General features: G+C 45.9%; 1 protein-coding gene across 8 annotated transcripts in view; it reads right to left on the minus strand.

The window, feature by feature from the left end:
- Positions 1 to 26475, minus strand: part of TMEM181 (transmembrane protein 181) — a 325398-nt gene that overhangs the window by 47272 nt on the left and 251651 nt on the right. For all 8 annotated transcript variants that reach the window (XM_069769350.1, XM_069769352.1, XM_069769353.1 and 5 more), the window contains exons 13-16: positions 19203 to 19254; positions 15633 to 15715; positions 15325 to 15414; positions 14154 to 14220 (exon numbers count right to left, since the gene is read on the minus strand). In XM_069769350.1, the coding sequence (XP_069625451.1) occupies positions 14154 to 14220; positions 15325 to 15414; positions 15633 to 15715; positions 19203 to 19254 (292 nt within the window). The remainder of the gene's footprint in view (positions 1 to 14153; positions 14221 to 15324; positions 15415 to 15632; positions 15716 to 19202; positions 19255 to 26475) is intronic.

Raw genomic sequence — 26475 nt, forward strand, 5'->3', positions numbered from 1 at the left:
AATCTTAAGCTTAATGTTTTATAAAAATTGTTTTTTTTGCAACAGCTATTTCAGTTTCATATATCTAATAACTGTTGGACACAGTAATGTTTCTGCCTTGAAATGAGGTTTATTATACTAACAGAAAATGTGCAATCTGCATTCAAACAAAATTTGATATGCACCCTTATTTTCTTGTTTTAAATACTCCTACCTATTTTTTACTGACTTACTAAAGCACTTTTTTTGGTTTTCTAACCTCATTGAGCTTTGAACTTCATAGCCAGGTGTATGCAATCATGAGAAAAGCTACTTAAAGTGGCCACTTGCAAGTTGTTCTCATGTTTGAATCTCCTCTGAAGACTGGCATCATGGGCTCCTCAAAACAACTGTCTAATGATCTGAAAACAAAGATTATTCAAATAGTTGTTCAGGGGAAGGATACAAAAGCTGTCTCAGAGATTTAACCTGTCAATTTCCACTGTGAAGAACATAAGAAGGAAATGGAAGAACACAGGTACAGTTCTTGTTAAGGCCAGAAGTGGCAGGCCAAGAAAAACATCAGAAAGGCAGAAGAAGAAGAATGGTGAGATCAGTCAAGGACAATCCTCAGACCACCTACAGAGAGCTGCAGCATCAACTTGCTGCAGATGGTGTCACTGTGCATCGGTCAACTATACAACGCACTTTGCACAAGGAGAAGCTGTATGGGAGAGTGATGAGAAAGAAGCCGTTTCTGCAAGCACCCTACAGAGTTGGCTGAGGTATGCAAAAGCACATTTGGAGAAGCCAATTTATTTTTGGAAGAAGGTCCTGTGGACTGATGAAACCAAGATTGAGTTGTTTGGTCATACAAAAAGGCATTATGCATGGTGGCCAAAAAACACAGCATTCCAAGAAAAACATTGGTACCCACAGTAAAATTTGGTGGAGGTTCCATCATGCTTTGGGGCTGTGTGGCCAATGCCGGCACCGAGAATCTTGTTAAAGTTGAGGGACGCATGGATTCCTCTCAGTATCAGCAGATTCTTGACAATAATGTTCATGAATCAGTGACAAAGTTGAAGTTACGCAGGGGATAGATCTTTCAGCAAGACAATGATCCAAAACACCGCTCCAAATCTACTCAGGCATTCATGCAGAGGAACAATTACACTGTTCTGGAATGGCCATCCCAGTCCCCAGACCTGAATATCATTGAACATCTGTGAGATCATTTGAAGAGGGCTGTCCATGCTCGGCGACCATCAAACTTTACTGAACTGGAATTGTTTTGTAAAGAGGAATGGTCAAAAATACCTTCATCCAGGATCCAGGAACTCATTAAAAGCTACAGGAAGCGACTAGAGGCTGTTATTTTTGCAAAAGGAGGATCTACTAAAAATTAATGTCACTTTTCTGGTGGGGTGCCCATACTTATGCACCTGTCAAATTTTGTTTGAATGCAGATTGCACATTTTCTGTTAGTACAATAAACCTCATTTCAAGGCAGAAACATTACTGTGTCCAACAGTTATTAGATATATGAAACTGATATAGCTGTTGCAAAAAAAACAATTTTTATAAAACGTTAAGCTTAAGATTAATAGGTGTGCCCAAACTTTTTCAGATAACTGTATGTCCCTCATCCTGGTATCTATATAACCCCCATCCTGGCGCATGGCCGCCCCCTGTGCTGCTGGCACACTGGCACATTTCCCCCTTGTGCTGCTGGCACACTGCCCCCTTTGTGCTGCTGGCACACCTGCCCCCCTGCTGGCACGCACATGGCCCCCCGGTCACTATATGCCCCCCTGCTGGCACACATGGCTTCCCCAGTCACTGCATGCCCCCTTGCAGGCACACACATGGCCCCCCCAGTCACTACATGCCCCCATGCTGGCACGCACATAGCCCCCCCAGTCACTACATGCCCCCCTGCAGGCACACACATGATAAAATAAACATTTAAGACACCTTCTTATGATGGTTCTGTGCTCCCAACTCCTTGGCTGCGCTTCCTGTTTCCCAGGCATCAGATCATGTGACCTGGGCACACGGTGATGACATCACTTTACTGTGCCGATCACATGATCGGATGTTGGCACAGACACAGGAAGAGCCACGGGTGAACTGGGAGCACGGAGCCATCAACAGAAGGTGAGTTAAGTGTTTGTTATTGTGGCACCCCCTAGGGGTATTTGCCACAAAAATAGTTACTGACACTAAATACAAATATTAAGATAGCAAAACTGCACTACCACTTCCGGCCAGAAGGGGGAGCTCCAGAGACTCCCCTTGATCCATTCTGGTCTGAGAGAAGAAATGGCAGTTGGGCTAAGGAGCTGATAGTGAGAGGTCATACAGCTGAATCTCTAACAGCCCTGTGACAGTTTCCAGGCCAAAATCACCGGCCTGAGGAGAAGAGGGATAGAGAAAAAGGACATTGTGAGAACCGGGTAGCATTAATCACTACCCAGAACAGGCGCAAAGACGGATACCGGATCCGTGGCTGTATTCATTATATATAATACAGCAACCGGAAAAACGTGAGGTGATATCAGCTTCACTAGGGCCGGACGCAGCAACAGACACAGAGTTCAGCGGTACTCCCGGAGGGGGTAAGCCGATAAAAGGACTCGGGTTGCCCGTCGAACCAGGACCCGGAGGGGACAGATTGGGCCGGCAGCCAGTTCACATACAGCAGCAGGGCCACACAGAAATTGCGCACAATAAGAGGCGAAGACCCCGGCAGGGTCAAAGTAACTCAGAGTTCCCATACAGACTCCGGTGACAGGACTGGTTGTAAATCCTTTTATGTTAAAGTAAACTGGTTAAACGTTTCAGTGCCTCAGTCTTTCATTTGGACAATAGCCATCTATCCAGGATCGGGATCATCGCCGCTGGGAGAACCTGCTGCTGATCAAGTAAGTGCCTGTCCCCTCACGATACCCCTTACACTGTGCATTGCCTGAGGCCACAGCACCGGGTCAAGCCACCCGTGACATCCCCCTCAAGAGACAGACCCCATTGGTCCGGTGCTGGGTATCCCGGTCTCCTGGGCGTCACAATTGGCGTCACGAACAGGATCTAGCCAGCCCGTATACCGGGTATTGTGTGCCGTGATTGGAGCCCAAAACTGTGAAAACTTGGATGAAAAATCTTGAAAATTGACTTTATTAAAGAAAAATCCATTCCCCATTGAAAACTATTGAAAGTGACTTTTCCCCATTGGTTATAATGGAGTAAAGATGGCCGCCATCCCCTGAGGTAATTACTTCATAACCGTTAGGCACGAGACTGTTAATTGAGCTACGCCATCACCTGAACCCCAGTCTAACTGAAAAACTTCACAATCCGCCATTACAGAGCACGGTGGGTGGGAGCAGCAGGGGGCGTGTCATTGTGGGCGGCACCAAGCTGAGCGCTCTGACATCAGAGCAAGGGGAAAATCGATCCTGCTGCACAGCGGAACGAGTCTACACTATCCCGACGGAAGCGGAGGACCGGAAGGGTCCGGATTAACTAAGGGGGCACAGTATGTCGCAGCACGGAGACGCCGCAGCACCCGGCGACGCTAATGCAGCTGAAAGACAGAGTGTCGATAGAGAGTCCGGTAGCGCAGCGGTGCAAGGAGTGGCGCCCATCATGCCGGTGCTGATGCCATATACCCCGGGTGGCCCATGGCTTCCAATGTATGAAGGTGAGCCTAATACCCTTGACGATTTCAGAGAAAAGATGCTGGCCCATTTTGACATGTTCCCTGTGGGTGAAGTTCAGCGTGTTAGTCTCCTGATGATGCAGTTAAGTGGCCATGCTAAGCGAGAAGTCACAACATGGGCAGCTGATCTAAAAGGCACTGTTGAACGCATATTTGCTGGATTAAAAGCTACATTTGAAACCACTGCCAGCAGCAAAGCTAAAATACGATTCTTTAATTGCAAACAAAAAGCTAATGAGGGCGTGAGAGACTTTGCCTTAAACCTGCAGGAAGCCCTTAAATCACTTACACTGGCTGAACCCATTTTTAACACCGGAGCGGATAAACTGCTAAGAGATCAATTTATTGAGGGACTCTACACCCCTTCTCACCGGGGGCATGTGAGCATGCTTGTTTTTAAGAACCCTGAATTGACATTTGCCCAATTAAAGGAGAGCGCTATACGTCTCCAGCTGGCAGAGGCACCTCGGGATCAGGATCCTGCGCAACCCATGGCAGAGGCACCTCAACAACAGGGAGTGCCAGTGACATCAGCTATGTCTGGGGCCATTGCTAAGCCCCTGGGGCCCAGTACTAATGAGGCTCTTCAACAAAAGCTTGACTCTTTAGCTGATGTTGTTGCTTCAATGGCTAAAACCATGCAGGAGATGAGAGGACACAAGATGGAGTTGGCAAACTGTAGAGAGGATGTTCCATGGATGAGACCCCGGAGATACCCGACATGGAGAGGACGACCCCGCGACCGCTACCAACCGGATGGACAGCCCATTTGCCGCCGTTGCCAGCAGCCAGGCCACTTTGCACGAGATTGTGATTTAAACGGGAATCCCCTGGGAATGCGGGCCGCTTCGCAGGAATGAACTTTCAAGGCCCAAGGCACGACAGGTACGTCGGAGGACGACCCATTATCCCTATCGTGCTAAACGGAATTCCCCTCAACGCTTTGCTGGACACAGGTTCCCAGATTTCATCTATACCGTATATCCTTTATAAGAGGTACTGGGCTGATGCAGATATTGATAAAGGGCCCTCTGATGTTGAACTAGATATATGGGCAAGTAATGGTAAGTTGGTACCGAAACTAGGATTCAGGGAGATGACCATAAAGATTGGTAAAGTAGAATTGAAGAAACAGGGTATAATTGTTGTTGATGTTGACCGGCGGAACTGTGAACCAACTGTATTGATAGGAATGAATGTGTTAGAGAACTGCTTTTCCGAAGTCATTTCTGTCTTACAGCAAATTGCTGAAACTGCCCAATCCTGCCAGCAGAGAGTTCTCTGGAGGGAAATAAAAGTATTGATGTTAAGGCAACAGGTAGAAGTTGCAGGTGGAGAAATCGGCAGTGTGAGGGTAAGTGATTCAACGTCTATTGTAATCCCACCAAAAACAGAAATGCTGGTATGGTGTAGAGCAGCCATTGGTACTAAGGGACGAGATTATCAAGCCTTAATAGAACCAGTGTACACCGACAGCAGGCCCACTATACTCACAGCACGAGGGATAGTCGAGGTACACCGGGGACGAGTGCCGGTACGACTTTTGAACTGTGGAGAGGAAGAGGTCACTTTGCCAAGGTATGCTACAATGGCAAAGCTATATACTGTTGACAACAATGCCATCACAACCATTGAGCCCTTAGAACCAACCTGTCAGGTGGAAGGCAACGGCTCAGACGGAGAATTGGAGGATTGGTGCCAACAGCTACACGTGGGCATAAATTCAACACCTACCCATCAAAAACAAGGGGTGTATAGGCTAGTGACGGAATATGAACAAGTCTTCAGTAAACACCCATTGGACTTCGGACGGATAGAAGGGGTAGAACACACAATCCCCACCGGTGACCATCCCCCAATAAAAGAAAGATATAGACCCATACCGCCCGCTCACTATCAGTGTGCAAAAGATATGCTGAGGGAGATGAAACAGGCCGGGGTAATAAGAGACAGCTGTAGCCCCTGGGCGGCCCCTCTAGTGATTGTCAAAAAAAAGGACGGAACCATGAGAATGTGCGTAGACTACCGGAAGATTAATAACATCACCCATAAAGACGCCTACCCCTTGCCTAGGATAGAAGAGTCCTTAACTGCTTTGAAATCTGCTAATTATTTTTCCACCTTAGACTTAACAAGCGGGTATTGGCAAGTCCCTGTGGCTGAGAGAGATAAGGAAAAGACGGCATTCACCACACCAATGGGTCTATGTGAATTTAATCGCATGCCGTTCGGACTCTGCAACGCATCCGGTACCTTCCAGCGGCTGATGGAATGCTGCCTCGGACACAAGAACTTCGAGACCGTCCTCCTGTACCTAGATGATGTGATCGTCTACTCAAAGACGTACGAACAACACTTAATAGACCTGGCAGAAGTGTTCGAAGCCTTATCCAGGTATGGCATGAAAGTCAAGCCATCCAAATGTCACCTTCTCAAGCCAAAGGTACAGTACCTGGGACACATCGTGAGTTCGGAGGGAGTAGCACCAGATCCCGAGAAAATAAGCGCCATAAGGGATTGGCCAAGACCTACCAGCGCAAAAGAAGTGAGACAATTCCTGGGATTGGTGGGTTACTATCGCAGATTTATAAAAGGATTTATTAAGTTGGCAGCACCCTTGCAAGACACCTTGGTAGGGCAGACGAAGAAACCTTCAAACCGAAACCCTCCTTTTCAGTGGAACGACGAAAGGGAAGACTCCTTTGAACAATTAAAGAAGGCACTAACCGGAGAAGAGGTTCTGGCATACCCAGATTACCATCAACCTTTCATCCTCTACACCGATGCCAGTAATGTGGGACTAGGAGCGGTGCTGTCACAAAAGCAAGAAGGTCGGGAGAAAGTCATCGCCTTTGCAAGTAGAAAGCTCCGGCCAACTGAAAGAAATTCAGAAAATTACAGCTCCTTCAAATTGGAACTACTGGCAGTAGTTTGGGCTGTGACTGAACGTTTCAAACACTATCTGGCCGCTGCAGAATTTATTGTCTATACTGACAACAATCCGTTGACCCATCTGGACACAGCCAAATTAGGTGCGTTAGAACAGCGATGGATAGCCCGGTTATCTAATTACAACTTCATAATCAAGTATCGAGCAGGTCGCAAGAATGGAAATGCCGATGCCCTATCCCGGATGCCACACTTGAGAGATGTAGAAGAAGAAACGGGGGAGCTTGAAGAAATTGAACTACCAGCCTTCCATCATCCCAAGGCAAAACATCATCAGTCAAGTACCTATCAGAAACAACAAGAGGTGAATTTTAATCCGTTAGCACACCATAGATGGGCTGACACCCAAGACAGCAATCCGGCTGTGAAGTTGGTGAAGGAACTGCTGACTGAGCAAAGCGCATATCCCGATGAGGATGCCCCAGAAGAGACGCATCAACTCTGGAAAGAGAGAGGCAAAATGTTCCTGTATCAAGGGAAGCTCTGTAGAAGGTACACCAATCCGAAAACACATGAATTGGTTTGGCAGATTATCGTGCCTAAACAAGATGTGAAGATGGTCCTCGAAGCTTACCATAATGGTGCTGGTCACTTCGGTTGGAAAAAGTTAGAAGTACTTCTAAGAGAAAGATTTTATTGGGTCGGGATGAGAAAATCAATCGAACAGTGGTGCAGAAACTGTGGCCCGTGCAACCTCAGAAGAAACGATCAAAAGAACCAAAGAGCACCACTGCAGCCCATTATCACCAAACAACCACTTGAACTTGTAGCCATAGACCACGTGAAGTTGACACCAAGCCGGTCCGGCTATGTCTATGCCTTGACCATCGTGGACCATTATTCACGCTTCTTGGTAGTAGTACCCGTAAAAGATCTGACAGCAAAAACAGCAGCCAAAGCATTCCAAACGTACTTTTGTAGACCCCATGGATATCCGGAACAGGTTCTCACCGACCAAGGTACAGCCTTTGAATCAGAGATCTTCAGAGAATTCTGTAATATGTATGGTTGCAAAAAGATCCGGACGACGGCCTATCATCCACAAACAAACGGCTTATGCGAGAAGATGAACCATATTGTAATAGACCTACTAAAGACTTTACCTGAGACAGAAAGGAATCAATGGCCAGAGAAATTGCCTGACTTGGTGGATCTATATAATCATGTCCCGGTGAGCTCCACCAACTGCACCCCAGCTTACCTTATGCGTGCAAGACCCGGCCAATTACCGATCGATCTAGAAATGGGAATTCTGAAACCAGACGCAGAAGTTCAAGACTCCAATTGGGATATCATACGTCAAAAGCAGTATCGCCAAGTGCAAGAGAGTGTGGAAAGAAGCCTTCAGCAAACTAGAGAAAGACAAGAGCGAACTTTCAACCAGAATGCTCTAGCGACCCCATTAAGACCGGGTGACCAAGTGCTCAAGAGAAATCGTCGAACCAATAAACTAGACAATCAGTGGGAAGCCGTACCCTACACAGTTTTACCAACAAGAATGGATAATCCTAAAATGTGTCTCATTAGCAAAAACGGAGGCTTAACATCTGTACTAGTGTCAAGAGACAATCTTAAATTATGTCCGGAAGCATTGAAAGAGCCAGAAGTTGTCCAGCCAGAACCAGAAGTTATTCAACCCATGCAGGTCCAACCAGTAAAGGAAAAAGAAGAGGAAATGTATCACACCTGCATAGGAGACTTTCCCAAAACCCTTCTAACATACCATGGTGCAGTAGTGGTTCCCATGGTGGCCTTTTACTCAACACCGAACCCAATACCAGAAGTCCCAAGACAGGAAGAGGCTGACCCCGTACTACAGGAGGTTCCAGGCCAGGAAGAACAGATTCCTGATCAGAGTAATCCCATTCACGGTGGACTTGCCAACTCCATAGTCGTGGAATTATCTTTAGCAGAGCGGGCAGATACTACATCCACAGTAGACAGTAGTACACCACATGAAGAGACACCGCTATTACGTAGATCACAGCGTAGTACCCAGGGTCAATTACCGGCCAGGTATGCAGATTACCAACTATAAAACTCGTAATGTGAATTGTATATATGTTATGCCGTATATAGTTAAACAGAAAATGTAGTATAGTCATTGTTATCAGTCTGCAACGTTTAAGCCCAGTACCTACAGAGACTTGTCTGTATGAACTTCTTGCATATTCTTGAACTTGTTATCAGCCCGGAGGCACTAAATCAAAGCTCTGGAAAGACTGCTTTTTGAACTTTGCTTTTTGCTCTTTTTGAACTTTCTTTAGACTTTATATTGATAACTCTGTTGGAACAATGGAACTAAATTCCTGGACACTAAGTGCAGTGCCTTTCCTAGTACATTCAAGGATAGAACTGTATTAATGGACGCTATTTGAAGTGACTTTTTACAGAACTCTATTTTTGTTTCCTTGAGTGATTTTTGTGACTTTTCATTTTTAAGACTCTGTACATATTAATTGTTATGTCAAAATGTTATCGTCCCACAGTCCCGGAGTACTGTTCTTAACTAAGGGGGAATGTGGCACCCCCTAGGGGTATTTGCCACAAAAATAGTTACTGACACTAAATACAAATATTAAGATAGCAAAACTGCACTACCACTTCCGGCCAGAAGGGGGAGCTCCAGAGACTCCCCTTGATCCATTCTGGTCTGAGAGAAGAAATGGCAGTTGGGCTAAGGAGCTGATAGTGAGAGGTCATACAGCTGAATCTCTAACAGCCCTGTGACAGTTTCCAGGCCAAAATCACCGGCCTGAGGAGAAGAGGGATAGAGAAAAAGGACATTGTGAGAACCGGGTAGCATTAATCACTACCCAGAACAGGCGCAAAGACGGATACCGGATCCGTGGCTGTATTCATTATATATAATACAGCAACCGGAAAAACGTGAGGTGATATCAGCTTCACTAGGGCCGGACGCAGCAACAGACACAGAGTTCAGCGGTACTCCCGGAGGGGGTAAGCCGATAAAAGGACTCGGGTTGCCCGTCGAACCAGGACCCGGAGGGGACAGATTGGGCCGGCAGCCAGTTCACATACAGCAGCAGGGCCACACAGAAATTGCGCACAATAAGAGGCGAAGACCCCGGCAGGGTCAAAGTAACTCAGAGTTCCCATACAGACTCCGGTGACAGGACTGGTTGTAAATCCTTTTATGTTAAAGTAAACTGGTTAAACGTTTCAGTGCCTCAGTCTTTCATTTGGACAATAGCCATCTATCCAGGATCGGGATCATCGCCGCTGGGAGAACCTGCTGCTGATCAAGTAAGTGCCTGTCCCCTCACGATACCCCTTACACTGTGCATTGCCTGAGGCCACAGCACCGGGTCAAGCCACCCGTGACATCCCCCTCAAGAGACAGACCCCATTGGTCCGGTGCTGGGTATCCCGGTCTCCTGGGCGTCACATTTTATCATGTGCATGCCAGCAGGGGGGCATGTGATGACTGGGGGGGGGGCATGTGTGTACCAGCGGGGGGGGGGGGGGGGGCATATAGAGAAAGGAAGGGCCATGTGTATGCCAGCAGGGGGGCATATAGAGTGACTGGGGGGAATATTCATGATGGGGGGAGTGCAGGCACATGCAATATGCACTGCTCCCCTGTCAACCAACTTGGCGTGGCTTCATCACCGAGTTGATGGACAGCGGGTGAAGTAAATATTACATGAGGCTAATGAGCGAAAGCACAGGACCTCCTGCTGTCTCTACAGCCTGCAGTCAGCCCACTCCAGCCCCCTGACACCACTCCACAGCTGCCCCCCAGCTCTACAGCACACAGATTCGGGTTATAAGATGCACCCCCCCCCCAGTTTCCCCCAAAATTTGGGAACAAAAGCGCGTCTTATAATCCGAAAAATATGGTATTCTTTCTTCACAGCCCAATGGTATAAAATTCTGTGACACATCCGCAGTGTCAATATGATTACGGAACCCCTAGATGATTTCATCAAGAGGTGTATTTGTATTTTGTAAAATGGGGTCACTTATGGGGGTTCTGCTGTTCTGGCACCTCAGGAACTCTCACAGTGGGTCATAGAACACACAAACCTTAAGGGTATGTTCACACGTTCCTGATTTCCATCCTTTTTTTTTTCAGGACTGTTTTTTAAAAAACTGCAGCTCTTGGCAGAAAACGCAGGTCCTTTTTTTGGTCCTTTTTTGATGCGTTTTTTGATGCGTTTTTTGATGCAGTTTTCTAGCCAGAGTCTGTGTGTTTTCTAGGAATTTTTTTAGGGTTAAAATGGCTGAAAATACCCTAACCCCACCCCTAACCCTACCCCTATTCTAACCTTAGTGAAAAAAAAAAAAAAAAAATTCTTTATTTTTTTTATTGTCCCTACCTATGGGGGTGACAAAGGGGGGGGGGGGGGGGGGTCATTTACTATTTTTTTTATTTTGATCACTGAGGTTATATCTCAGTGATCAAAATGCACTTTGTAACGAATCTGCCGGCAAGATGGCGGCGCCCAGGGAGAAGACGGCCGGACGGACACCGGGAGGCCGGGTAAGTATAAGGGGGGGAGACTAGGGCACGGGGGGGGGCATCGGAGCACGGGGGGGCATCGGAGCACGGGGGGGTGACATCGGAGCACGGGGGAGGGGCATCGGAGCATGGGGGGGTGGGATCGGGGCAGCCACACTCCACCAACGCACTTCCGCCCGCTTCCCCGCACTTCCTGCTGCAGCGGTTCTGCACCACGAACCGCAATAAAACCCGCAGATCTATTTTTGATCTGCGGGTTTTACTGCGGGTTTGACCTCACAATGGAGGTCTATGGGTGCAGAACCGCTGCTGTTTTACAAAAAGAAGTGACATGGTACTTCTTTTTTACCGCAGCTAATCAGTGCGGTTTTTTTTTTTCAATTCAGGACCATGTGCACAGTGGGTCCTGTTTTCCATAGGGTACAGTGTACTGTACCCTGCATGGAAAACAGCCGCGGAACCGCAGCGGCAAAACCGCTGCGTTTCCGCGGTAAAAAACGCACTGTGTGAACATGGCCTAACAGTAAAATCTGCATTATAATATGGCGCTCCTTCCCTTCTGAGCTTTGTACTGTGCATGTAGGGAATTGACGCACTCAGAAAAATTTTTACAACAAACAAAAGGTAATTTTTTTTCCTATTATTCCTTAGAAAAATAAAAACTTGGGGCTAAAACAACATTTTAGTGGTAAAAATCTAATTCTTTCTTCACGGCCACTAATATAAAAATCTGTAAGGCACATGTGGTGTCAACATGTTCACTGAACCCCTAGATAAATTCATTGGGGAGTGTAGGTTGTAAAATGAGGTCATACAGTATATGGGGAATTTCTTCTGTTCTGGCACCTTAGGGGCTCTACCAATGTGACATATGGCACCCTCAAACCATTTCAGCAAAATGTGAACTCTAATATGGCGCATCTTCCCTTCTGAATTTTAAACTGTGCCTCAAAAGTAGTTTTTGATTACATATGGGGTATCGGCATATTCAGGAGAAATTGCACAAATTGGTTTAAACCAAGTCTAAGAACGCACTTGAGCTCAAAATGAGTCTGATAGCCTCATTTTTTTGTGCTCCACCTACTAATCCCTCCATCCCAGAGGATTTTGTTTCCTATATTTTTGAAATACCTTTACTGACTTTTAGCTCTTCCGGAAATTAAGACTTCATGATTTTAAACCACGTCTCTTTGAACTGTGGATCAGAAGCTGGATCAACTTCTTCCTTCCCTGTGTCTAGCATCGTGTGGTGGCGTGGATCGCGGGGATTTGTGCAGATCGAGCTACATTGAGGGGTGAGCTTTTTTTTTCTTTTTTCTATTCACACTATTGTAAAGCATACATGTGGGAAATGTTATTTATTAACTATTTTGTGTGACCTAACTGATTTAAGGTCATACAAATTAAAAGTTTGAACATTGCTAAATTTTCACCAAATTTCCATTTTTTGCCAAATAAACGCAAGTCATATTGAAGAAGTTTTGCCACTATCATGAAGTACAACATGTCACAAAAACACGTCACAGAATCAGAGGAATCTCTTGAAGCGTTTCAGAGTTCCAGAATTGTAAAATTTGGCCAGGTCATGAAGGTGCAAACTGCCTTGGTGGGTAAAGGGATTAAAATGTTGCTTTGGCCTCAAGTTTTCAATTTTCAAATGGGATAATAAGAGAAAATAGGGGACACCATTTTACAAACTATACGTCTCAATAAATTCACCTAAGAAAGTGATCATATTGACACCACAGGTGTACCAAAGAATTTTATACTATTGGGCACTGAAGAAAAAATAATTAAATTTTTACCTCAAAAACGTTGTTTAAGCCCCAAATTTTACATTTTTCAGATTTTGGCACCAAAATTTGTTACACAATTTCAGGTAAACGTGCTGAGACTCGGGAGGGATGGAGCGCTATTTGACTCTTGGACAACAAATTATTGTGTAGCGTTTGAGGACTCCATATACAAAACCCCTAAGTAACAGAAGAGCAAGGGTAGTGACAATTTTGACTCCATGGGTATTTTCCTAAAATAAGAAGCAGTCTACTTACATGTATGGCAGATACAATACCCACTATGTTGTCAAAAATTACTTTGAGGCACAGTGCAAAGTTCATAAGGGAAGAAGCATCATATTGGAGTTCAGATGTTGCTGGATTAGTTTGAGGGTGCCATGTCATATTGACTGAGCCCCTACATGCACGGCAGATGTTGTGAACCGGTTACAGCCATAGATTGTATGTACAAGAAATGGACAATAGAGCTGGTGCAATTTGATTTTGACAGGAAGCTCTGAAATATGGACATGAATGGAAGCCATGATAACTGCCTCTTTCCTGAAGGCATCACTGTCTCTTCTTTTGATTAACTGGCCTGGCATGACATTATCGTTGTGGCATGACGCACATGACATCGTATTAGGCTGGCTAATCAAAAGAAGAGTCGCAGATGCAGTCCAGGTAAGAGGCAGTTCTCTAGACTCCCGTCTTGCAGCCACAAATTAAGGACATGGTTGATAGGCAATACTTTGCATCCTAACATGAGGTCCTTCTAATATAGGATTTTTGTGGTATACCAGTTACTGTATGTAGTGTTGGAGTAACAGCCTCTACTTATATGTAAAGACAATGAAGCTGGGTATACAAATTGCATTTAATGTTTTACGGTATTTTTGATATTGTGATTGAGTGTGGAATTAGACTTCAGCAGACGACCATTTCAAGAAGACCCTTGAGTTAATAGCAACTGGCCAATCCTTGCTCTAACAGAACAAAAACTGCACTTTCTGTTCTTACTGATGAGATGAGAGTAAGCTACATATAACACTCATCTACAATCACATGACTGAAATTGCTGGCAATCATACTGTATGGTAGTGCTGTTTTGTGCTGCCATTAATCCATTAATCAGAATATTCTTTTTTGGAAAAGAATCATAGTGACTCCACAATTCTTGCTTTGTACCATTGATGAAGACACTATATAATATTAAGCCCTACATATAACAAGACGCAGAATGAGAATTAGGCTCTAGACTTACCCATATATGACATCATCATCGGAATCATTAAGCATTGAGAAGGCAGGATTATCCTTCAGCTGAGATTCTGCAAAAAGTTAAAGTAATAAATAAATGGTGAGCCCATTAAATTTCCCATCCCATTGGAGAACAAGCAGCTGAGGGCTACATCCGGCCCAGTGGATGTTCCAGTTTGGCCCGCAAATGAGACAGCAGAAGGGCTGCAACAGTGGCCCACAGGCCAAACCATGCCATTCCACGCCCCCATCCACTGTCACTGCTATCCGCATCCTCAGGATGCAGACAACAGTGAATACATTGGTGGAGGACAGGGCCACCGGCTTCATCTTCCACCAATCAGCGTGTGAGACAGCGGATGCGATGATGGTATTTCATCAAGATGCTGCTGGGACTCGTTGAACAGGAGCTGAATATCGGGGAAATGGGAGCGAGGCAAGTATGTGTGTTTGTTTTTTTCATGTGTATGGGATATTTGTATGTTCATTGGAGGTTATGTGGGGTTCACACTGTATATACAGAGGCTATGCAGGGCTCACACTATATATGGAGGCTATGTGGGGCTCACACTGAATATAGTAAGCTATGTGGGGGCTCATACAGTATATAGGGGGCTGTGTGTGGGCTCGAACGGTATATAGAGGGACCTCAGCATACTTCATTCTACTTAATATTAAGTGATATTAATATTAACACAATTATTAGAATTAATATAAATAATTATATTGACCAGAATTAATTTCAGCCTATTGGTTTGGCCCTCCAAAACAGTCACGGTCTCTCATGGGGCCCCTGGGGAAAATTTATTGCACAGCCTTGGTCTGGAGAATTCATAGGTTCAAGACATTTATTTTTATATGTAAGGTAAAGGGGTGAGCTTTGCTTTAATATCTGCTCACCGGCAGTCAGGAGGAATGTTGAAAGGATTTGTCCGATTATCGCAGTGGGCAATTGGTCATTATCATCAGGAGTTCCCAAATGGCAGCTGCATGAAAACTGCTGGCTATTCCCATAAAATGCTGACAATGTAGGGACCCATCTTATGTAACAATCATATGCCGTAAATGACTAAAGTAAAAGTTATCGCTCTGAATATGCTGATGTAAAACATACTGTATATATCCAGACCAACACTTACAATTTTGTCTGCCATTCAATATAAGCCAATACTTACCATACAGAGCATTTTTAGATGGAGAATACACAAAAGCTAAAGTGTAGAGATAAAAGTTCAAAAGGCCATAAAATGATAAAAACTCGGCTGGTGTAATTGATTAAGGAGAAATGGAATAAAAGAAGAAGTATTAGCAAGTTTACACGTGCAGCTTCATTAGCTCGTTGGCTGCTGCAAACAGCAACATTACATCCACACAATACAGTTCTGTGGCTTCTTCATGTTGTGTAGTAATAGTGGTGCTACATGTAAATCAGGACACATTTACAACACGCAGGACAGATGACAACATCAGAAATAAAGGATATAATTTTGATAATGCGTAGTCAGCTCAGCAACAAAATTATCTTGTAATACTTGGGACCCAAATCTTAAATACAGGATGAGAATGCTGAAAGACAGAAATGCATTTGTGTGTAAATCTAGGAGTGGGAAACAGAGCGCACTATAGGGTGATTCCCTGTGGAGGGAGAGTAGGAGAGTGCTGGCTACACTCACCTGGTGGAGTAGTGACAGGCACAACTCCTATGTAGGCAAGAAAAAGAGCTGCTGCTGCCCAGTGGCTGGTGGATAAAAACTCCAGGGAACATTGGATCCAGTTGGGTGGGCTGCACTGCCAGAGTGAACCAATTCTTCAGAAACAATGAGGAAAAGGCTTTTTATTCACACTGGATTTAATTTCTGAAGAACTGATTTACTCAAGCAGCGCAGCCCACCCACTGTTTTTCCAACTGGATACAAAAATTTATTAGTGACAACCTTTGTTTAAGGCAGAACTTCTATCATTAATTGGTTTTTCAGATGAATCCTGTCAACAATTAAGCCATTTTGCTGGAATTTTTACAGTACAATGGTGGTAAACCTATAGCACGCGTGCCAAAGGGGGAACACACGCCATCACCTCAGCACTAGTGTATTTCCGGGCCCGGCGGATGAGGAGCTCAAGGACGCCAGCCCCTACTTCAGCTAGATGTGCGTTTGAGGACACACATCCAACTGGAGTGTATTGCAACACACAAACTTGCCAGGTCCGTGCACTGCAATACATCCTGCTGGCCATTTCAAGGCCAGCAGCTGACCTTGGTGTACAAACGCCTGGGCGCATGGCACCGACATCATGCATTCCCCCGTCATTAAAGTCAGCTGACAGCTTCAGAAGGCGAAGTGGTAGGGGAGAAGAAGGAAGGCGAGTAGCACTGTTTATTGTGTTTTATGCTTTTTTATCTATGCGTTGAACAGCGGCATTGGCAGGATGTGGGACAAATACCAGGAGGAGGATAAACCAGGATGAAGGGCATATACAAAGATGGGACACACGTACAAAAGATGGGACACACGTACAAAAGATGGGACATAAGTACAAAAGATGGGACATAAGTACAAAGATGCGGAACACACAAAGATGGGGGACATGGATTGGGGACACGGATTTGTGGAGCATATACATGAATTGGGGACACACGTACAAAAGATGGGACACGTACAAAAGATGGGACACGTACAAAAGATGGGACATACATACAAAGATGGGGAACACACAAAGATGGGGGACACGGATTGGTGGAGCATATACATGGATTGGGGACCCACGTGCAAAGATGGGGGACCCACGTGCAAAGATGGGGGACCCACGTGCAAAGATGGGGGACCCACGTGCAAAGATGGGGGACCCACGTGCAAAGATGGGGGACACGTACAAAGATGGGGGACACGTACAAAGATGGGGGACACGTACACAGATGGGGACACCCACAAAGATGAGGGACACCCACAAAGATGGGGGTCACCCATAAAGATGGGAACACACAAAAGATGGGGGACACAAAGATGGGGGACACACGGATTGGGGGAGCATATACACGAATTGGGGAGCATATACACGGATTGGGGGAACATATACACGGATTGGGGGAGCATATACACGGATTGGGGGAGCATATACACGGATTGGGGGAGCATATACACGGATTGGGGGAGCATATACACGGATTGGGGGAGCATATACACGGATTGGGGGAGCATATACACGGATTGGGGGAGCATATACACGGATTGGGGGAGCATATACACGGATTGGGGGAGCATATACACGGATTGGGGGAGCATATACATGGATTGGGGGAGTATATATATGGTATATGCTCCCCCAGGATGAGGGGAGCACACACCACCAGGATGAGGGAAGGACACATCACCAGCATAAGGGGAGCACACACCAACAGGATGAGGGGAGCATACACCACCTGGGTGAGGGGGAACGCACACCACCAGGGTGAGGTGAGCGCACACCACCAGGGTGAGGTGAGCGCACACCACCAGGGTGAGGTGAGCGCACACCACCAGGGTGAGGTGAGCGCACACCACCAGGGTGAGGTGAGCGCACACCACCAGGGTGAGGTGAGCGCACACCACCAGGGTGAGGTGAGCGCACACCACCAGGGTGAGGTGAGCGCACACCACCAGTGTGAGGTGAGCGCACACCACCAGGGTGAGGTGAGCGCACACCACCAGGGTGAGGTGAGCGCACACCACCAGGGTGAGGTGAGCGCACACCACACCACGGTGAGGTGAGCGCACACCACCAGGGTGAGGTGAGCGCACACCACCAGGGTGAGGTGAGCGCACACCACCAGGGTGAGCGCACACCACCAGGGTGAGCGCACACCACCAGGGTGAGCGCACACCACCAGGGTGAGCGCACACCACCAGGGTGAGCGCACACCACCAGGGTGAGCGCACACCACCAGGGTGAGGGGAGCGCACACCACCAGGGTGAGGGGAGCACACACCACCAGGGTGAGAGGAGCACACACCACCAGGGTGAGGGGAGCACACACCACCAGGGTGAGGGGAGCACACACCACCAGGGTGAGGGGAGCACACACCACCAGGGTGAGGGGAGCACACACCACCAGGGTGAGGGGAGCACACACCACCAGAGTGAGGGGAGCACACACCACCAGGGTGAGGGGAGCACACCACCAGGGTGTGGGGAGCACACACCACCAGGGTGAGGGGAGCACACACCACCAGGGTGAGGGGAGCAAACACCACCAGGGTGAGGGGAGCACACACCACCAGGGTGAGGGGAGCACACACCACCAGGGTGAGGGGAGCACACACCACCAGGGTGAGGGGAGCACACATCACCAGGGTGAGGGGAGCACACACCGGGATGAAGGGAGTATACACCAGGATGAGGGAACATATTCCTTTATATCTGCAGTCTGGTACCCCTGATCCTGTCCATGACTGCTCTCTGTATACGGTTTTTCTAAACTAGAACTGAGGTTAAATTGCAGTGTTGGCACTTTGAGATAAATAAGTGGGTTTTGGGTTGCAGATTGAGCACTTGGTCTCTAAAAGGGTCACCATCACTGGTATGGAGTATGCTTATTAATATCTTGCAATGATCTCAAAGCATTATAACCTACTGTAATGTGTAATACCAATAAAGAAGATTCTTAAAGGGGTTGTCCACCACTGTAAACATACAATCCATACAGTGTCCCACAGAAAATAAAAACAATGGATACTCACTTCTGCTTTTATTGTGCATGGGACACTGAATTGAGTAGTGGACAACCCGTCTAAAAATGGTGTGAGATTAGAAATAAGGAAGAACTAGTGTCCATTGGTCATGTCTGGCACTGTAGTTCAGTCACATTAAAATAAATGATCCAAGTAATTAGATTTCTTGTGAAATTCTGTTCGGGAAAAAAATGTCTGTGCAAGCATAAGCAAGAAGGTTCCCAGGTGAGTAATGAGAACTCCTGCACACTCCTAAAAAAGTTTGATGTTACAGCTTTATCCACTAGGGGAACAGGACATTACTTCCATGATGCATTTTCATTTTCTTTAAATATCCCATTACATACCTGATAACAAGCACTAAAAACGTCAAAGCCGTAAGGAACTTTAACCGTAGATCTGAAAGGAATATCACAAGCTATTACCAAATAAACGTAATAGTAATTCATATTACACAGTATTTAATTCATATTGGTAACAATACTAATATTGCTGTCTTTAGCGAAAGCTAAATACACGTCGGCGAAACAGGGACCTTGCTGGAATCACAATACCTGGCCCGATCAGGGGGTCTCCTGACATGAAATAACTGCCTCATATATGCCTATGAGCCAATTATCTCCGGTCAGGAGACCCACCAGTTGGGCCTGACAGTGAGATCCAAGCACATACCTTGTATCATGAATATGTGAATTTGGCATAATATGCACACAAAAGTAATCTGCAAGCCAAAAATGCAGCAGATCTTTATCTTCACCAGTTTGGTCAACCAGTTCTCAGTTTAAATACATAAATCTACTTAAAGTGATGGGAACATTGTAAATACACTCCAACATTTCTTCTGTATTGTTCCATCTTGCAGTAATCAATGTTCCAACATACAAGATTTGCAAAGCAAACAATCTGAAAAATAATCTGCAATTTTGATATGGATTTTACACATTTCAAATGAGTCTACAGCAGAAAAGAGAATCTGTCCGTAAAAAAAGATTGCAGGATGCCCTCAAATTAGCAGATTTTTCAGCATTATGTAAGAGGTGTTGTATTTATTGCACAAGATGTTTAGATCAGAATAAGTAAAAAAAAATATCAAAGCATAAATGGGGCGAGATCTGTACTCACAATTGTGCCAAGATTACAGGACGACAAGCTTGCTCACACATACACTCAATGTATCCTGGACACTTCACAGTATGCGGTGTTGCAGGTCATGGCAAAATAGACAATATAGTGAAAGTGCAGAATTGTGATTACAGCTCTGGACTAATCAAGAGGAAACATTACAGGATCAGAGCAAGATAAACAAAATATTATATTTACAAAGAAACAGGACCTTTGGTATAGATGATTTCACAAGGTAAACCTTAGAGAACTTGTACCAAGATTGGAAATTATCCCCTATCCATATTATATGGGAGTAACTTCCCGATCACTGGGGGTCAGACTGCTAGGCCCCCGACCAATCGCAAGATTGGGGTTCTGGAGAATCCTGGGTGAAAGGAGCGGAGGTGAAACATACGCACTGCCGTCCCATTAAAGGGAATCTGTCACCCCTGGACGATTTTTATCAATTTCTATGGTCATATAGGTAACTGAATGGTTAAACCAGTGTTATCTGTATGCCTTATAGCTGCAGGGAAGATATTGAGAAATTCATTTATAATGTTTTATGTTAATGATTTCTTCCAGGGTCCGGTGCGTGCGGGGCCTGGAAGAAATCCCTGAATTATAATGGCACCGTCCTCCAGTCAGCGAATTCAGAGACTGCCCATACAAGGGTGGACAGTGTTCGTGTAACCGTGCCAACGCACAGCACATGCACACGATTACAGCACCGACCTGGTCAGTATGACGCTGATGAGAGGGAGGTGGTAGTATAATGAAGTCAGGAGGCAGAGATTTCTTCTCCCGGAGCCTGGAAGAAATCATTAACATAAAACATTGTAACTGCATTTTTCAATGTCTACACCACAGCTATGAGGCATACAGGCAAGACTGGTTTAACCATTCAATACCTGTATGCCCATAGTAATAGATAAAAATTGTCCAGGGGTGACAGATTCCCTTTAATTCTATTTGTGAAAAAGACAAAGCACTGCCACAGTGGTAGCCGACAGTGTCCAAAGTGACTTTGTTAGCCTCATAGTAAAAAATTGCTCCATTGGAGGCCGCTGAGGCCATAAAAATCTAGAAGGCATTATGTTAAAATCCGGCATAAAATCCAAGAGGACAGATCCTTGAAAATCCATTTATCTATCACAGGAGCAGTGAAGGGGGTGTGGAATGATGTGCCCCCAATGTGCTGTGGGAGACTGACAGCTGTATTTAACATGTCAACAGGTGCGCCAGGCAGAAATGGCTGAATAACACACCCGAAAAAGTGGAATACCATGGCACTCAACGCAGTTGATGGTGCAGCAGTAAATCTGTACAGGTATAAAGGCTAACATTTCGGTCCATAGACTGATTGCGGCCTAAAATGGTATCAATATACCTAAGGCTACTTTCAGATTTGCGTTCCGCCGGGCTGCGTCGGGCGCAGCCGCGGCGACGCATGCGTCATGCGCCCCTATATTTAACATGGGGGCGCATGGACATGCGTTGTGCTGCGTTTTGCGATGCATGCGTTTTTTTTGCCGCACGCGTCAGGGCGCAGAGGACGCAGCAAGATGCATTTTTTGCGTCCAAAATTCGGCAAAAAAAGGACGCATGCGTCGCAAAACGCAGCATTTTAGCGTGCGTTTTGGTGCGTTTTTATTTGCGTTGTGTCGCCGACGCAGCGGCGCACAATGCAAATGTGAACGTAGCCTATTTTGGACGTGTCTGTGCACAATGAGTCATCCACAGTTGAACGTAACCATGGATACCTAAGGAGAGGAGCTCCCCCTGGAGGCGAGTTAAGGCATAAGCCTTTTTTGAATGTTAGCCTGTGAGGCAAGATTGCAAAGATGGATCAAATTGAGCGCGCTGCTGCACGTAGAGAAGCGAATCGCATACGGATGCGTAACCTGCGTCTTAATGAAACAGAAGATAAACAAAATTGTCGAAGAACTACTGATGATGCAGCCTGACAGAGGGCGGCCGGAGCAAGAGAAACAAATGAAGTAACTGAATCAAGTAGAGCATCTAATGCTGCACGACAACGAGCAACACGCAATGCACAAAGTGATACACATATTTCACAAAAAAGAGAACAAGAAAGAATATGTGTCCAAAATGCAAGAGCCACTCGATGACGGCAAGATACATTTGCTGCTAGAGAACTTCTCAATCAAATTGTTGAGATACGAAGAGCTGGCAAACTGACATTTCGATGTTAGTTCTGCCAATCTAAAAATTTCAAAGACGAAAGGGCGCAGGACAAAACATTCTCTTCCTGCTGCAAGAGAGGGCGCATCCAATTACGTCTTAGGCTACTTTCACACTAGCATCGGAATCTCCCCATCGCAATGCGTCGGGCAGAGATTCCGACGCTAGCGTTTGACGCACTGCACAACGGGTGCAGCGGATGCATTTCTCCGGCGCATCCGCTGCCCCATTGTGAGGTGCGGGGAGGTGGGGGCGGAAAAAGCGGTCCGTCAGGAGCAAAAACGTTACATGTAACGTTTTTTGCTCCAGGCGGTCCGCCACAACACGGCAAAGTGTGGCAAAGTGTCGCAATGCGTCGCTAATGTTACTCTATGGGGCAAAAACGCATCCTGCAAACAACTTTGCAGGATGCGTTTTTTGCCATAAACGACGCATTGCGATGTCTGGCAAAAAACGCCAGTGTGAAAGTAGCCTTATTCGAGTAGATAATAATAATAATAATAATTTTTATTTATATAGCGCCAACATATTCCGCAGCACTTAACAATTAAGCGGGGACATGTACAGACAATAAATTCAGTAGATGATCAATTAGTCAAGTTGATGAAAGGAGAGCATCAGCACTCCAATAACTTTATGGCTAATATAAGGCAATACAATAGCTCGCTTGCTTTGGCATCAATGGGAGCACAAGTAGCGCCACCTCCTGGGCATGGTCCATACGGTTTTTGAATTAATGGACAAATTTACCACAGAACTGCCCCATTGCATCCCGCTGTGGGTAGTACTCCCAAGTTTGCCCAGATTTATATCTTGGACAGTGAAGAAGCATTAAGTACAAGAAGTCAAGCAAATAAAAAATGCCTCCCAGCACTGCTATCATCTCTTGGAGAGAAAATGAAAGCAATTAACCCACTCGCTAGAGCCTTCACAATGATGAGGGAATTTGAAATAGAGGAAGTGAGTATTGCTGAATTAAAAAATCGCGATCCACTCGAAATAAATGTCAATTATAAATGACTACAATGATGACCAGAGGCGCTACAATGCACCAAGGTGCAATGAAGTAGCTATAATTTATCAAAATGCAATGGGTGAACCCCCATTTAATAGGAACATCAGAGATCACCTCAAAAGTGAAAACCACACTGTTCAAATCAGCTTTCTTCACAGAAAGTGTGATGCAATGACATATCCACTTCTATTCCCATATGGGGACAGTGGATGGACAATAAATTTGACAACTCCAATTGCCCTAAGTGTGCAACATCAAGGAATTGGTGACATTCATCTACCATCCATACCAGTGGATCAAAATCGACAAGAAAAAAAATCACCCTGTTGCAGCACTATTCATACAGACTTGCCATTCGTGACAAGTTCAATCCCCTTTTAAATGCTGGGAAGTTGACGCAACAATTTATCGTTGACAGTTACGTCAAAATTGAATCCGACAGGATCGAATATATAAAACAAAATCAAAACGCAATACGCGTCAACAGTTATGTCGGCGTTATGGATCACACCCATAATGCTAAAACCCTAACCATGACGTACAAAGCCATCCACAACCTGTCTCCTCCATAGATCTGTGACCTCGTCTCCCGGTACTTACCTACACGCAACCTCCGATCCTCACAAGACCTCCTTCTCTACTCCCCTCTTATCTCCTCTTCCCACAATCATATACAAGATTTCTCTCGCGTATCACCCCTACTCTGGAACCCTCTACCCCAACATATCAGACTCTCACCTAACATCGAAACCTTCAAAAAGAACCTGAAGACCTACCTCTTCCGGCAAGCCTATAACGTGCAGTAACCACCGATTGACCAAACCGCTGCATGACCAGCTCTACCCTCGCCTACTGTATTCTCACCCATCCCTTGTAGATTGTGAGCCTTCACAGGCAGGGTCCTCTCTCCTCCTGTACCAGTTATGACTTGTATTGTTTAAGATTATTGTACTTTTTATTAAGTATACCAGTCCTTACATGTAAAGCGCCATGGAATAAATGGCGCTATAACAATAAATAATAATAATAATAATGCTGCATTACACCAAGGGCTAAAAGCTGGGACACCAGTAATTTTACCGTCAACTTTCATTGGAAACTCAAGAGCTTTGCAGCAAAATTACCAAGACGCAATGACAAATTTTCCAAAAATTCGAAAAGCCAGATCTTTTTGTGACGATGACCTGTAACCCAAATGGAAAGAAGTTACTGAAAACTTAGAACCATGGCAAGGGCCAGAGTTCAGACCAGATTTGGTTGCACGAGTATTTAAAATCAAACTCCAAGCTGTGCTTAACAAGATTTTGAAAAAATACATACCGTATATACTCGAGTATAAGCCGACCCGAGTATAAGCCGACCCCCCTAATTTTGCCACAAAAAACTGGGAAAACTTATTGACTCGAGTATAAGCCTAGGGTGGAAATGCACCATTTACCGGTGAATTTAAAAAATAAAAATAGATCATTATTTCCCCATAGCTCTGCCATATAGTGCTCTGCACCGTTCATATTGCCCCATATCTGCCCCATATAGTGCTCTGCACTGTTCATATTGCCCCATATAGTGCTCTGCACCGTTCATATTGCCCCATATAGTGCTCTGCACTGTTCATATTGCCCCATATCTGCCCCATATAGTGCTCTGCACCGTTCATATTGCACCATATCTGCCCCATATAGTGCTCTGCACCTTTCATATTGACCCATATCTGCCCCATATAGTGCTCTGCACTGTTCATATTGCCCCATATCGTGCTCTGCACTGTTCATATTGCCCCATATCAGCCCCATATAGTGCTCTGCACTGTTCATATTGCCCCATATCTGCCCCATATAGTGCTCTGCACCGTTCATATTGCCCCATATCTGCCCCATATAGTGCTCTGCACTGTTCATATTGCCCCATATCTGCCCCATATAGTGCTCTGCACCGTTCATATTGCCCCATATAGTGCTCTGCACTGTTCATATTGCTCCATATCTGCCCCATATAGTGCTCTGCACCGTTCATATTGCCCCATATCTGCCCCATATAGTGCTCTGCACTGTTCATATTGCCCCATATCTGCCCCATATAGTGCTCTGCACTGTTCATATTGCCCCATATCTGCCCCATATAGTTCTCTGCACTGTTCATATTGCTCCATATCTGCCCCATATAGTGCTCTGCACCGTTCATATTGCCCCATATCTGCCCCATATAGTGCTCTGCACTGTTCATATTGCCCCATATCTGACCCATATAGTGCTCTGCACTGTTCATATTGCTCCATATCTGCCCCATATAGTGCTCTGCACCGTTCATACTGCCCCATAGATGCTCGGTATAAATCTGTGCCGCTGCTGCTGCAATAAAAAAAAAAAAGCCACACTCACCTTTCTTGATTGCAGCTCCCAGCGTCCGGTCCCGGCGTCTCCCCGCTCTGACTGATCAGGCAGCGGGCGCCGCGCACACTATATGCGTCATCGCGCCCTCTGACCTGAACAGTCAGAGCGCAGATAGACGCCGGGAAGGTGGAGCGGCACCCGGCGGCTAGAACGCGGACAGGTGAATATTACATACTTACCTGGTCCCGACGTCCGGCTCCCCCTGCCGTCCCACGGTCTTCTGTGCTGCAGCCTCTTCCTCTATCAGCGGTCACCGTTACCGCTGATTAGAGAAATGAATAGGCGGCTCCACCTCTATGGGAGGTGGAGCCGCTTATTCATTTCTCTAATGAGCGGTCCCACGTGACCGCTGAAGAGGGGAAGAAGCTGCAGCACAGAAGACCGTGGGAGGGCAGGGGGAGCACCAGGATCGCTGGGACTAGGCAAGTATACCTCAGCGCCCTCTCCCCCTCACCCGCCGACCCCACCGCTACCGTGACTCGAGTATAAGCCGAGAGGGGCACTTTCAGCCGAAAAATTTGGGCTGAAAATCTCGGCTTATACTCGAGTATGTATGGTATTTGTCCGTGTAGTTGCCTATGTGCATGTAATAGAATTTCAAAAGCGTGCACTACCACACGCTCACATGCTCTTAATCCTCGGAAAGGAAGATAAACTGAGGGACAAAGAAAGAATTGACGAATTGGTCTCTGCTGAAATCCCAAATGAGTATTCAAGAATCACCCGGCACTCAAAAATTTTTTGCGCATTGACCATCTGTCATGCATATAGCACCAGGTTGATCTTCGCCTCATGGGCCATGAATCATGTGCTTCATCACTGCCTCATGCAGTTTTGGATTTGCTGTTTCATTTGGGATTTCCGAATAAAAGTAGATAAACACGGCACTCTGTGAGGATATGAGTA

This window comes from Ranitomeya imitator, chromosome 5 (genome assembly GCF_032444005.1).
Source record: "Ranitomeya imitator isolate aRanImi1 chromosome 5, aRanImi1.pri, whole genome shotgun sequence".
Taxonomy (NCBI): Eukaryota; Metazoa; Chordata; class Amphibia; order Anura; family Dendrobatidae; genus Ranitomeya; species Ranitomeya imitator.